The sequence below is a fragment of the Periplaneta americana genome, chromosome 13 (genome assembly GCF_040183065.1).
Source record: "Periplaneta americana isolate PAMFEO1 chromosome 13, P.americana_PAMFEO1_priV1, whole genome shotgun sequence".
Taxonomy (NCBI): domain Eukaryota; kingdom Metazoa; phylum Arthropoda; class Insecta; order Blattodea; family Blattidae; genus Periplaneta; species Periplaneta americana.
Window position 1 is genome coordinate 106,112,635 of NC_091129.1, and position 15,137 is coordinate 106,127,771.

General features: G+C 35.8%; 1 protein-coding gene across 1 annotated transcript in view; it reads right to left on the reverse strand.

The window, feature by feature from the left end:
* LOC138711651 (tyrosine-protein phosphatase non-receptor type 13-like) overlaps positions 1-15,137 on the reverse strand; it is a 279,320-nt gene that overhangs the window by 7,658 nt on the left and 256,525 nt on the right. Inside the window, exons 8-9 of the mRNA XM_069842783.1 lie at positions 13,316-13,503; positions 11,263-12,059 (exon numbers count right to left, since the gene is read on the reverse strand). Coding sequence (XP_069698884.1) covers positions 11,263-12,059; positions 13,316-13,503 — 985 coding nt within the window. The remainder of the gene's footprint in view (positions 1-11,262; positions 12,060-13,315; positions 13,504-15,137) is intronic.

Sequence of the window (15,137 nt, forward strand, 5' to 3'; positions counted from 1 at the left end):
AATTCTAAATCAATTTCAAGGTTATATCAAGATTAATGTTCATTTTACTCTCTAGATTATATCAAGGTCAATGACATTTGTTCCTCGGAAAAAATCAATACTTTCGCGTCTGCGCACATCTCACAATTTACGAGATATTGCACAAGGTCAGTTCCGCTCCCCAGTCAGATAAGAATAACATGAATACTTATGAATAATTTCAAGTTAGAAATATGGTCGGGTATAAAAAGTCGTATGAAAGTTGCCTATATTGGTAATTAAGACGCTCGTATGAAAATTATGAAACTCGCTTGCGCTCGTTTCATAAACATACTCGCGTCTTAATTACTACCATTATAGGCTCGTTGCATAATGTACTATTATTTTATCTGGCAGAGTTAATAATAATAATAATAATAATAATAATAATAATAATAGAAACGTTGTGAAATACTGTTATTGAAACTATATCGTATAACAATATGGAATGAAGTATTCATCGAAAACTACGGACCATCTTCTTATTCAAAGTTTTCCGTTAGCAACATTATAACCAAATTACCACTTAACATAATTTCAAATTTGTAATAAGAAGTTTAAGATGGTGTTAAAGGACTATTTGTTTTCATAATATTTATCTGCATCAAGATTTTCATTGTAATTAAATATACAGACATGTCCATCCGTACATTGTGTAAACCTACAAAATAATATACACCAAAAGAACTATGCTTTACGAAGCTCATGCCCTTACTTAAAATGAGATATATCTTTTGTTTTGTTGGCTCCGTGTGTGAAGTTGTATGCTGAACACACGGCCGGCATTGTTCCAGCATTAAAAAATTATTTTACACCAAAATGACAATCTTACCACATGTTAAGCACAACACATTCCAACGAGCACAGAATGCAGTGCTCGTTGACACATTCTGCTTTTCTGAAACCAAACAAAAATGGCGGTCCACAGTACTGCCAGCCTCCGCAGCAGTATTGCCAACACATAAATTGTATCCCCGTCAGTCTAACACCTGGAAATTCGTCAAAATTAATAAAGACCCACTCAATATATCTATATACAAATAAAAAGCAACGGAACAACTGGATAATACGCAAGGTATACGTAGCAATGTCGGTAGTTGACGTTACTCGCTGACCACTAGTCACCGGGCCTTAGTCCCTATTTACACTTGCTATTTGTCGTTCGACTTACAGCGCGGGCGCATGCGCAGTACGGATTTCGTTCCTTCCCTTTCGACATCTGCTGAGTAGAAGCTGTTTCTATTTCTGTGCGACATTTCCTAGGTGGGCCAGCCGAATTGACGCGACAGGACCCGAACATGGTTCGGAAAAGCAGTAGCAGACAACTTTTAATCAGCTGTTTCTCTCTTCCCGCGAGCTTTGTAGCATCATGTCAGAGTGGAACAAAAACCAAGTAATGAAATTAATCAAGCTTTACGAGGAATTTACATACTTTTATGACATCAGAAATAAGGACTATCACAATAGGATTCGGAGGGAAAATGCACTGGAGTTTATTTGTAAAAATTTGGAGTCTGTTAGTCCCAATACTATTCCCTCCGACATCAAAACAAAAATAAAGAACATCAGAATTCAATATGCAAGAAAAAACATTAAACTTTCAATTCATTTTAATATAATAAATCTATTGGACAATTTTGTTCCAGTTTGAAATCTTTACTGAGAACATGGAATAACCCTTTCTCCTGTCTTCTGGACCTCCATCTCCTTTCCCAGTCTCTTTTTTTTTTCTTTCTTTTTTTTTTTTTTGCTTCTCATTAGTGCAAGCTAACAAAACACTTGAAGCTGCAGAAGCTAACACAGCTACTTTTTATTGTTAAAATCCATTCTGTTCATTTAAAAGGCTCACGACATCGTTCACACGTTGCTCGAGCTCAACAACTAGCCAAGAGTAGCAGACGAGAAATCTGCCAAGAGTGAACGGTGATGCTACATATAGCCGACAGAAAGCGCTTGATGTTGCGCGACAAATAGCAAGTGTAAACACCGAATAGGGATTATAAAGAATGGACACTGAGCTAATTTGCCTGTGTTTTGTTTCTCTGTGCGCCAGCGGCTAGTTCCACTTTCAAGCGCTAGAGGTAGTGTAATCGAGCATACGCTAAGTTAATAATTGAGAATAGAATTAAGGCACAGGATCCAAACATCGCCTACCTTATTGCATAATCCAGTAACGCTTTGCTTCAAATAAATTCAAGTTAACAGCTTTTCCTTATTTCTCAGTGACAAACTAGTTGTAATAATAATATTTTATATTTCAGATATCATAAATTATATTATAAAATAATATAATACATTATAAAATTAAGATCGAATTCGTTTAATATTTGTATATAATATAATATAGGTATATGGTTTTACTTCTCGTAAGAGTTTTGTTTTTCCATTTTCAGCGCTATCAAATCATTACATATTTTAATTGTTGTTGGGGTCAACGTCTCAACTCTCATTATAAATGAACTCTAGGGTCTAGACATTACAGTTAATGAAGGATTTATTATTTTATGGATCCAATTTATTTTATTTTAGTATATAATGTACATAGATATATTAATTGTATGTGTTATATTTCCGCTGTGTCGACTGCTAGCTGGTGTGATGTCAGCGCCAACTCTAGGGAGAAGGCAGAATCTGACGCTCTAGCTGGCTTGAAGGTCATTGAAATCAGTCCAGCTACATCAAAGGTACCGACGCGAAGTGTCCATTCTTTATAATCCATATTCGCTGGTGTAAATAGGGACTTACCGAGCCGTGTCAAACAAAAGACAATCGAAATGGTGATAGTAAAATTCGCGACCATATTCTTAAATAAATCACTCCATTAGTCAACAATGGCGGTGTTTTGAACGCATTAAAACAAAATGTAGATGTAGTAAGATCTTAAAGTAGGTTATCACAACGAAATGAAGATGAAAAAGGTGTTTTACACAGAATATAATTCACATGACGGAAAGTAAATTTCCGGTTAATGTTCGCCAAAGTGTTAAGTACGTAATTATGACCGCGTTGCAGTTATATTTGTGGCCTAGAGAAAAATACCTACCATTTTACAAAAAAGAAATTTTAGGGGCCATGAAAGTATTCACCGCTTTCATTATATTATTATTTATCAATATTACGAAACAAAAACTGTCATAAAGGCCATGGCCGACTAGAAACATTGATATCAAAGAGATAAACCAATGCGGCCGTGATGAAACAAAAGAAAATGCGACAGATATTTTAGTTCGAGATAAAATGGACACTTTACAAGACATAGTAAAACGTTTCCAGAAGGAAATGACAAGGTACAATTCTTATCTGTATGCGCATGCGCGTATTTGGTTAATAAAAACATAAACTAACCAACCTAACCTTCGTACATGCAGGTGTGTAACCGGAACAAGAAGGGATCTTCTTCATTTGATCTGCAATGTACACGCGAAAATAAATTCAAGTAAGGATCACGCTGCCACTGTATGAGAGGTCCGCACATGAGCTACAGCAAAACTGTTTATCCCGAGCCTCTCATCTCAGCCACATAATCTACTCGCAATATTTACGCAAATACACCTTGTCGCTAATAGTGGTGCTCTTCCTCAGTAATGTCACAGTCTACTATATACAGTCGCGAAGCTTGAGGTGATTTTTTGCAAATCTCGTGATAAAGCGCTCGAAGCGGTTAGCAACTAGAAACAATAGACCGTCCACGGTCGACTTTGGACTGTGTCGTATTTCCATCGAGTGCTAGCTCGTTGCGTATTTCACATTGATGCTTGTGAAATGTCCGTTATTGGTTGTAATGAAAATGTTAATGGCTAAAATACAATAATCGGAATAATAATATTTTACTAGAGACGTAGAAAAATTAAGTTTGTTTTAATGAAATTTATTGATCACGTTTTATTTTCAATTCTGGTGGGATTTTATTGCTTAGGTCTACTTTTTTTTTTGAAAGGATATGTTTTTAATTTTAGCTGTTAATTTTGTTGTTATTTTTATTTGTTACTTTACTAGAGACGTAGAAAAAGTCTGTTACAATAAAATTTATTGATCACGTTTTATTTCCAATTCTGGTGTGATTATTATTGCTTAACCTCATCCCACTTTGTTAACTACGTAAGCCTACACTACAAGTACCGGCACACCTAAGTTACTCCATTAATTCATATTTCCATTATTATTGTTGTAAAGGGAAATGCAAATTAATATTTATTGGTTTCATATTAATTATCGCTATAATCTTGAATGATTGAAGCGATTATAGTAAATATTAACCTATTTCTTGCAGGTATCTTCGAGTTTATGGTGGAATTTAATATACTTCATTAAAATAATAAATTAACTTTATGCATTTAATATTTCAATAATGGAAGGAAGGTGTTAATATTTCCAAAAGAACACAACGAAAGTGTAACATATTTTGTCGTCTACTAGGAGAGAGATCTGCGATGATGAGGCGATAGTAGCGATCCTAGTGGTGGGCAACTACCCATGTTTGCATTTTTACTACATATTGAGCTTCGCGACTGTATATAGTAGACTGTGGTAATGTTCAGAACGAAGGAGGTAGAAAGAAAAAAAATTCTCCTTCTAATGACGCCACACACCAACGCCATATTCTTATGTTGGCGACATTGTGTATTTAGTTAAATTTGGTGGTAAACATAATGGCACGGTTCAAAGCTACCGTGCTAATTCTCCAGTTTAGCGCGGGAAATTAACATGGTACGGCTCAGGCAGGGTTGTTCAAAGAAAAAGTAAATCCCTAAAAAATTAAACAACTGAAATGACAGCACCTAAAAAAAAAAAGTCAAAAGACGATTTAAAACGTAATTTCCGCCAGAAAATCCGTCACCCGTCAGTCATTCGACAGTTTTGACGGAATTTCCGTCCATTTGGCAACACTGCTCCGTAGGGAGCCCTTATCAAAGGTATACTTAACTCGTTGGGTATACTGCCTCTGGTCTCTCTATAGTATAGTCGTACCATCGGATCTGTGCCCCAGTAAGATATGCGAACTGAACCCTAATTCCTTCTCAGCCTCGGTAATTCATTTCTCTCCCTGCATTCCTATCTCTCTCTTTTCTAGCTCTCTCCCTTTCTCTCTCCCACTACTCACAATTTCGAGATTTTGAGCCTTCTTGCGGGACAGTTTATTTGCACTTGCAGTCCAGTGTTGTTAAGTCAACATGAACACTGTAGCACGGAGTGGCGAAAGAAATATTATTAAGCAAGTACGTAATAGCATTTTGCGATGAAGAGAAACAAACAGGTCAATATCTGTTTCCTATAAATCAGGCAACGAAAAGAGCAGCTGCGATCACAGGTGAGGCTTATTTTATTTCAATTGATTACGTATTAAAATTACTTACTTAACTAATACTGATATAATACAATATTTTTATGTAATTTATATAGGCAGGTCAGAGCGTCTAACAAATAAAATCAGGAGAGAGGGAGGCTGTGCAGGAGATGAAAAGCTAGAATCACCAGGGAAGAACAGACCAAGCGAACCTTTAGTTCTTGTAGATGATATGAACCGATGTATTTTAAGAAGAAAGCTACAAAAATTTTATACCGTGTAGAATGAAGTTCCGACATTGAAGAAATTACTGAAGGTTGCGAGAGACAATATTTTCCAAGGTTGGAGAGAGACGCTGCGGAAAGTGATTCGAGACATGGGATTTAGGTTTAAAAAATGTAGAAATACAATATGTATTTTGATTGAAAGAAATGATATTGTAACATGGAGGACCAGTTATTTATGATGCCGTTTGACGGGAATTTGGCAACATCCCTATTCGGCAAAGTTCATGGCCTGCTGTTTAATGTGGTGGGAGGAAAGCGGGTGGAATGGAGTGAGTACAGGCGTTAACTTTTTCAAGAACGACGACAGCGCTGAAGGGGCACAGATCCGATGGTCCGACAATACTATAACCACTGCTGTCTGCATATATATATATATAATACTGTACATGTTTCAGACGGTAGTGATTATGACTCGTTGCTTTCGTCTGATACAGAACATGTGGACCTGAATGTAACCACAATCTACTACATAGTCACGCAGCTTGAGTTGTGAGGATATCAGGAACAAAAGACTGTGCCAGTACTATTTCGCATTGTCTGTGATGAGGCGATAGTAGCGATCCTAGTGGTTAGCAACTATCTATGGATGCATATTGCCTACATATTGAGCTTCGTGACTGTATATACTAGACTGTGGGGTAACTCTAATACTCTCTGACATCGACATGGATATCATTCCTGGGCAGGGGTGAAGAAAGACACCAGCTTATAATATTTCGATAGTTGGTTTTTAAATTACAATAATTGAGGCGGTAGCCGGAAAAAGGGCCCATAAGCAAAAGTCATGTTTCGAGAAAACAATGATTGATATATTTATTTGTATTCATTGCGATTTGGATGCACTTTTATATAGATAACAATTTTCATACTGTTACAATAATAGTTGTCTACAAGTTTTTGTTAAATAATACATTCAGACTTTAATAGTGTTAATAAAAAATATATTTTATTGAAGCATTTTATAGGCCCTTTTTCCAGAGAACACGTTTAATTTATCAAAATACTTTCAATACGATTATATTTTAGTAAAAATTTAATATCAGCATTGAACGGTGCACATTACAGAGGGTTATGATTTCATAATAATTTTAGTAAAATTATATTTCTTACATATATCTCATAGTTACGTCATAAATTATACCGAGTATGTGAGAATCAAGAATATCTATTGGGTACAGAATAAAGATTACAGGTTATTTAATATTAATCTAGAATGGATTCACAAAGTGCAGTTTACACTTTAGTGCACATCCTGAATGGACTCACACTTACTTTGAGAATCATCTTCATTGATGTTTTCTCCCAATTCAACATTGCTCATTCGATGATGATGTCAAGCCAACTGTTTGAAATATTTTAAATATGTTTTGTACTTCACATTCAGCTTTTCACCTGTCTTTTCTTTGTAATAATCATAGAATAACCCAAAGAGAATCTTGATATTTAGGTTTGGGTTAGTGGACAATAGTGGATCTTGCTATGTGGAATAGATTGTAGGTGTGACTGCAGTAAATTCCATTATATTGTTGTTCATTTTATATGGTCTGCTTTCATGAAAACCCCTTTTTTCCTCAAATGTTTCACCTTTTAATAGTTTCGCTTGTATTACACTGTCTTTTCGTAGAAATTTTGAAGATTATCAAAATAATTTGACGACACACATATTGCTGAACACCACTTCAACGCAGAGAATATGTCCATGTATTTTCACGACTTACTTTTGGATTTTAAGTTAAATTTACGACTAGCAGATTTTTTTTATAACAAGCCTGCCATGTAGCATCCTGCAGTGACTTTGTTTGCCCCCTGTAAAATATTTAGAAGAGATCTTCCTGTTCATCAGCAGTGAACTTGGAGAAACATTCCTTCTGGCAGCAGAGGTAATGAGTGTAAGAACTTACCTTCAACAATAGCACCTTTAGAAGTTAGATACGTAATATCATGTTGTTTATTCATTTTTATGTCTTCTCGTTTTGAGTTCATTTTCATGTCCTGTCTCCTCTGGTTTCGTTTATGTTCATTTCTTTCCATTTTGAAACAATTCAGATCGCACACAGATCACAACTGCTACACACAACACAATTATACTGCTTGAAGTGCCTGCCTCAAGCTGCTTGTGTTGATGTTTGCTTCATTCCACAACTACGCAAGAGTGCATGGGTTCATTCAATTAGCTACCCTGCCATCTGTTTACAAGATATTGAAACGAAGCTACGTAAGCAAGTAGATTTTAAAACAGAGAATTGAATTAAACGTTCTCCCGAAAAAGGACCTATAGATCCATGGGCCCCTTTTCCGGCTACCGCCTCAATTGTCGAATGCCACTGAATGTAAAAACAAACGTTTATTCAGTTTTATACTACTATTATTATATTATATTATACTGTATATTGTATTATAGCAATATGTGAAGTCGTCATCATACAACCACAGTCTAGTATATACAGTCACGAACCTTGAATTTTGAGGGTACTAGAAACAATAGACTGTGCCGGTACTATTTCGCATTGTCTGTAATGAGGCGATAGCAGCGATCTAGTGGTCAGCAACTATCTATGGATGCATAGTTACTAAGTATTGAACTTCGTGACTATATACTATACAGTTTTTTTTTAACTGAACATCGTAACACTGATCAGGTATGTTAATTAACATTTTTATCCCTCACAAGTAAATAAAATAGCAAAACAAACTTTAGAAAAAAGATGTTTCGTCAATTAATTAATGCTATAAAATGCTGTACCAGTATTTTTTTTTTTAAATTTCGCACTACAAAAAAAAATGTAATTTCACATTTCTACTGTTGTGATGCTACAAAACAGAAAACTTAAGAATATTTTCAATAATCAAGGCATTATTCATCAATAAGACTGGAGATTCTCTTCATTATTTCAGTCAATGTAACAACTCCACTGAAGGTCCTCCACCTTTTTCTATAATAATAATAATAATAATAATAATAATAATAATAATAATAATAATAATAATAATAATAATAATAATAATAATAATAATGATCATGATCATGATCATTATCATTATGATGATAATGATAATAATAATAATAATAATAATAACAATAACATTAAGAATAGCAATAACAATAATAATAATAATAATAATAATAACAACAACAATAATAAAAACAAAACATTATGAAAATGAAAATTATAAGCATTTTGAATGATGTGTGGTACGGTACAATTCATGGACCACTAAAGAATAAAACAAGGAAGTACACGAGAATTCATTAAAATAATTGGTTACACCTATACTATAGGTACTCTTTTCATTTAAAACACGACTGTCCATAAACGTTTTTAAAATAAAATACAAAGTGAAGGAATGAAAAGGAAAGAAAAAAAAAACGATACAACTGGACCACAAAAACTTAAACTGGAATACAGATATATTCCACTAAAAATAAAAGATAAGAATATCGCAGAAAATGATTGCAGCACATGAAAAGAACACAAGACAAAAGCTTGTTAAAAGTATGTCTATTTTGATATGGCCTAATACGATGTAGTAGGAAGACTAAAAAGAAATGCAGAGATGTAATCTAAAGATTTACTCCCAAAGTGCTACAGGAAAAGAAGAATCACATGAGTCAAAGAAAGCGTGTTTAAGTACGTACTTACATTTTCATGCATGTTTAGCCGATTCTTAAAGGAGTAATGACTACGTTTTACTGTCTTATGTTGAAAACAAGATAGTCTAACTTCACTTATCACTACCAGTTATCAATACTGATTAAAACAACAATGATAATTATGTGAAGGTCCAGCTTGTTACAAATACTGTTATGTTCAACTTACGTAAATATTAACCTACTTTTCTTTAGTCTATTACACAACAATCGTATAAAATGCTATCGGTATGTGAATGGGGTTGCAATAACTCTGGACACAAAAGTTCGGACATTTTTGTTTTCCCAAAAAAATATGGATATGAATTGCATTAAAGAATACTACCTACTACATTGTACCAATACATTAAAAATAACAGCGAAATTGAATATTATATCATAATTATACTCTCACAACTTTAATGCCCTGACGGTTACCTGCGGTTTAATTTTTTTTTTATTTCATTTATTGTATTCTACAGATCTTACATTAGCATTGAAGCATTAAGATGTGAAACAAGTAAAAATATTACAAAATTACAATTTTATTTTTTGGTGAGAAGAAGTGAAATGGACAGTTAAGACTAGTCTGAGTGATTTAAACACACACGGTATCAATTACCAATCATTGTCATACTTCTGGGAAGAATGTACTTGCTTTACAAAATAATTGTACCAGTATTCTTTGACGAAGACATTGAAATACACGCATGAAAACTTTGAATTGACTTCAATTTGAACAATGATTTTACCTTATTTACTTGGAGTCTATTCGTTTTAGGTGTTCAAATGATTTCCATCAAAGAAAACACTTTCTCCATATGTGCAGGAGTTACTGGGAAACAATATCCTGCACAAATTCCAAATCTTTCTCAAAATTGTTACATTTTGCTTCACTTTCTTTCAATTTGTTGAAAACTTCAAACTAAAAAAGTTACACCTTTGAGCTCTATATTCGAGTCTTTATTTTCATTTCTCTTTCTTCGATTTTTTTTAGTATAGGACTGAGGAGTACGATCTGATCAAAAATTTTGCCAACGTTGATGGCAGCCTTAGGATTAGAAACGAGTGATGAAAATGACCTTTCAGGAGTATGGGCACTTACAAGAAGAGTTGCCATTATTGTGAACAGGTTGTTTATTACTGGAAGTAAGTGACTGTTATATTGTTGTAGAGCTTCAACAGCGTTTCTTTTTTTTTTTTTTTCTGGAAACGTCTGGGGAGGGGGGGGTTGCCAAGGTTACGATAATGTATTGTGCATTTATTGACTAACATTGTTAAAAATGGAGTAATTGAAAAACTTGGTAGTACAATTCGCACCATTTATATTCCACTGCAGTCTCCACCCACCATGTTAGAGACTATCAAGAATTATACTCTCTAGTCCACGTGTTCTGTAGCAGACAAAAGCAAAGATCAATATTGCGCATGTGCAGTTCATGGTATGCCAGAATTCACAAAAAAACGAAGTTCCTTACAGTGTCTTGAAGAAATCGCTCATATTTACCTGAAAATACAATTTATCGTGATAATATTCGTTTATAGCATTAATTCGCAATAATGAAAGTGGCTTCAAAGGATTGTAATTATGATGAAATGTAAAAAAAAAAACTGAAAAAAAAGGAGCAAAAAGAGCTTTTCTTATTTTATCACGTTTATCGCAATTGCTAAAATATATCTATCCATTGATTGGACATGGAATGTCAAGTCAAATATATTTAGGCCTATAGTGTGTTTGGAAGTTAATGTGTAGGGAGTCCATTACTGGTATACAGATGTTTACAGTTTCTTTAAAAATAGTGTGTGCCAACGAATATGAATGGAGTGTTAAATTCAAATTACTATGGTAGGTGCATTATTTAACTACGCATAATTTTTTTTACAAACTTTCAACATTTTTAACTGATATTCTGATTTTTCTTAACTGAGCACCAGTATAACCAACTGCTAGGAACAGCTGTTAGTTTTGCTCTGAAAGAAGAGTACCGGTAAGCTATTTACACAAGATTCTTAATAAAGGAGAAAGAACTAGCTTCCTTTCTTACCTGGTCTCCTTGTTCATTTTCTCGTTGGCTGCTAGAGTCATCTGTGCATGTGGTGACGTTACCACTGCCCAATTCCTCCACTTCATCACTTTCCGGTGTGAATACAACCCCTTTCCACTTGAGTAGCCCCCTGGAGCCATCGCCACCAGATCCGGCCTGGCAATTGAACAGCTTTCCGGGGATGTCCTGGTCAGAAGCACGTTCAGCTGTGTCGTCAGAGTTCTTCCTCATGCTGTTCTGGTTGTTCGCTGCATAGCATGCTGGATGGGCAGACTGGTAAGCGGGATTCCGGTAACTAAACGCAGTCGAAGTGCTGGATGTTGATGACAAGTTCGTCAGAGGCGGCATACTTGCAGGTTCTGTCGGCAAGTTGCCGTCATAGTTCAGATCACCATTATCAACACACTCAGTCCTGAACTCCTCACTGCTATTGCTTGTCGTCGGATAGTACTGACTCACACTACCCAACGTGGTGTTGGTTGCCAGCTCGTCTGATTCACTGGTCGGAGCCAGTGACTCCCATTCATCGTCCCCGGTTGCTGCGACAGAGAAGGTGAACTTTTGTTTCCTGGATGTGCCAGGTGTAGCATTGCCCCCACACAGGTCTAGGAAGTTGGGACGCTGGGGCTTGATCTCGATGCTGTCACCACTGCCTATAGTCGAGGCGTAGCTGCTTGCATTTCCCCTCGCCTTTGTGGAGTCCATACTAGGATATGTGAATGTGCTGGTCCGAGACTGTTCACCAGAAGAGTCGGAGTTACCAACATGACTAGTTACCATGTATTTCTGCCCAAGTCCTGTAAAAGATTCGTAATTTCAATTACTTTCAGTAGCAGGTTCTCTTAGGGGTAGCTAATTACCGTGATTTTATGCCTTTCTAATTGATTCAACCATTTTGATTAAAACATACTTTAATTGAAGTTCATTTTATAGAGTTGCACTTGACAGACATCTTGTCTCATTGTGGAAAGAGTGTTACTTTTAGCAGAAGAGTCATTAGTACTTTTTCCAAACTTACTTTTTGGTTCTGACAGAAAAAAATTTTGTTGTCAAGCAATGAAAGACATGTTTTCCAACTTAGTGATCTGACATTGTACTAATCATAGACTTGAATTAGCGGTTCATGATACTAGGGAAGAAGTTCAGATGTTAACTTTCATTTCTTATTTGACAAACTCTATTCAGTCTTCAGCATTTCCCCCAAAAATGCTATTGTATTGTATTGTATTGTATTGTATTGTATTTATTAACATTCCATGGTATTCATACATTGCTTCACAGCTAGAATATGGAACAAGTCAAAAGTTAATACTACTATAAAGTCTTAATTTATAGTCACAGTCTAGTTGAAATATATACAGAAGAGGTTTACAATATAATCTACTAGTACAACACAAGTTTCATTATCAATTTTGTGAAGCGTTGTTGAATGTCATGAATTCACCTACAGAACAGAAGGCGTGAGAAATTAGGTACTTCTTTAATTTTGCCTTAAATAACCCTATGTTTTGGGTTTATATCCCAATTGAGTGTACTGTGGAATGCCAGTCACCAAGTCACTCAATTGAGTGCGCTCCTTGTATAATGGCAGTTGACTTAATTTATGTCAACATATATGTCGAACATGGAGTCAGGCCACAAAGTGAAAAACACTAGAGGAGAGGGATTAGATCCGGTACTGTAGATTGAACTTCGGTGTAGCTCAGTGGTTAGAGCACTTGGTACGTAGAACCAAGGACCCGGGTTGGAGCGAATATTTCTTCTCTAATAATCATTGTTCAAAGTTTAGAACGTATATGAATAGTTGAAATACTTAAAACGAATAAAATCAATTGTATTGCAAATTGAATTAATTCAAATGTGTAGTCACGTTAAGGTACGCAGCATCATCACCCGTCCTGGATTCCTGATGAGAGAATCTGGCAACCATAGTGGAGAATGATGATGATGATGATGATGATGATGATGATGATGATGAAAAGTAATAAATATGTGAAAAAGAAACCGTTACCCTAATAATACTGTTTAAGAAGCTGATTTACTAAGTTCTTACTGTCTAACGTAGCTGCCTGGATGTCTGGAGACGGCGTCTTAGTAAGACGACGCCTCCTTGGCGATGAACATGGTGAGGAACTTTGTCCATCAGAAACCCTGCGCAACTTGCTGTAGCTGGAGCCACTAGAGTCGCATGGAGAGAGCTTCTTCACAGCCAAGTCAGACAGCATGTCCATTGCCTCCTTCCTGTAACAATTTCAACAGCCCTTTCTCACCTCATTAACATTTACTACATGCAATTAGGTGAATGATACTTTAAGAGTCCACTGTATGTATGTTGAATGTATTGCATTTTGAACGAAATGCAATTTAAATTTGACATTCCCACTCTTTGTGTGATATACCAATTCTTCAACACGATGTAGATCTGGAACTATCATCTTTCTTGCAGTGCAACAAAGTGTATTATATTCTACTCCCTTTGATCGGTAGTACTGAACCTTCATCTCATGTTTCAGAAATTTACGACATTCCCCTTTTTTGCAGTGGACTCTTCACTTATTCTGCCTTCCTCAGTTTATATTAAATGTGTTAATATCCAATGTATTTCTTTACTAAAATTATATTTTAATGCCTAAAAATAGGGCATTTTAGAGCCTATTTTGATGTTTTTGTGATCAAGTTTAGGTGCCAAAAATCATATTTAAGACTAAAAATCGGAGGTGTATAACACGAACAAATATATTTATGCACTTAACCACTCACTTTAGTTTAAAAGTAGGCCCTAAAATAGGCATGGTGCATGCACAGATTGTACCAGGCTAGTATGCTTGATTTAAACATAAGTACAAGTGAATAATTGTAAATCAGGGTTTTAAAGAAGGCTGCCCACTATCCCCAACATTATTAAATAAAGCCACAGAAGAATACAGAATAAAATAACACCCGGCATAAATATAAATATAGGCGCAACATTATTGAAGTCTATGCTATTTGCCGACGATCAGATCTTGACGGCAGAATCGGAGAATGACTTGCAGATGGCAGCTTATCAACTATTAGCAAAAGATTATAAAGATTTTCTTACTTTATAACTATATTTTAAAGTACAGAGAATTAAATATCATATTATTATAATAAAATTATTATGATAGTACTTCTCTTGAATAATTTCAAGGGAAAAATTGTTCCCACAACGAGTGCACACAATCTCTGTGTGACTTGGAATTGTGGTTTTCTGTTAACGTACACAGTAACGTATATATTATGCAAATCTAGTCTTTCAGGTGAAGCTCCCTGTAAAGCAGATTTGAATAATTTCAAGGGAAAAATTGTTCCGGGGCCGGGTATCGATCCCGGGACCTCTGGTTGAACGTACCAGCGCTCTACCACTGAGCTACCCGGGAACTCCACCCGACACCGTCTCAACTTTTCCCTTTATATCCACACAACTCACGTGGGCTGACGAAACGCCAGAGACCCACAACGAGTGCACACAATCTCTGTGTGACTTGGAATTGTGGTTTTCTGTTAACGTACACAGTAACGTATATATTATGCAAATCTAGTCTTTCAGGTGAAGCTCCCTGTAAAGCAGATTTGAATAATTTCAAGGGAAAAATTGTTCCGGGGCCGGGTATCAGGTGTGCACTCGTTGTGGGTCTCTGGCGTTTCGTCAGCCCATGCGAGTTGTGTGGATATAAAGGGAAAAGTTGAGACGGTGTCGAGTGGAGTTCCCAGATAGCTCAGTGGTAGAGCGCTGGTATGTTCAACCAGAGGTCCCGGGATCGATACCCGGCCCCGGAACAATTTTTCCCTTGAAATTATTCAAATCTGCTTTACAGGGAGCTTCACCTGAAAGACTAGATTTGCGTACTTCT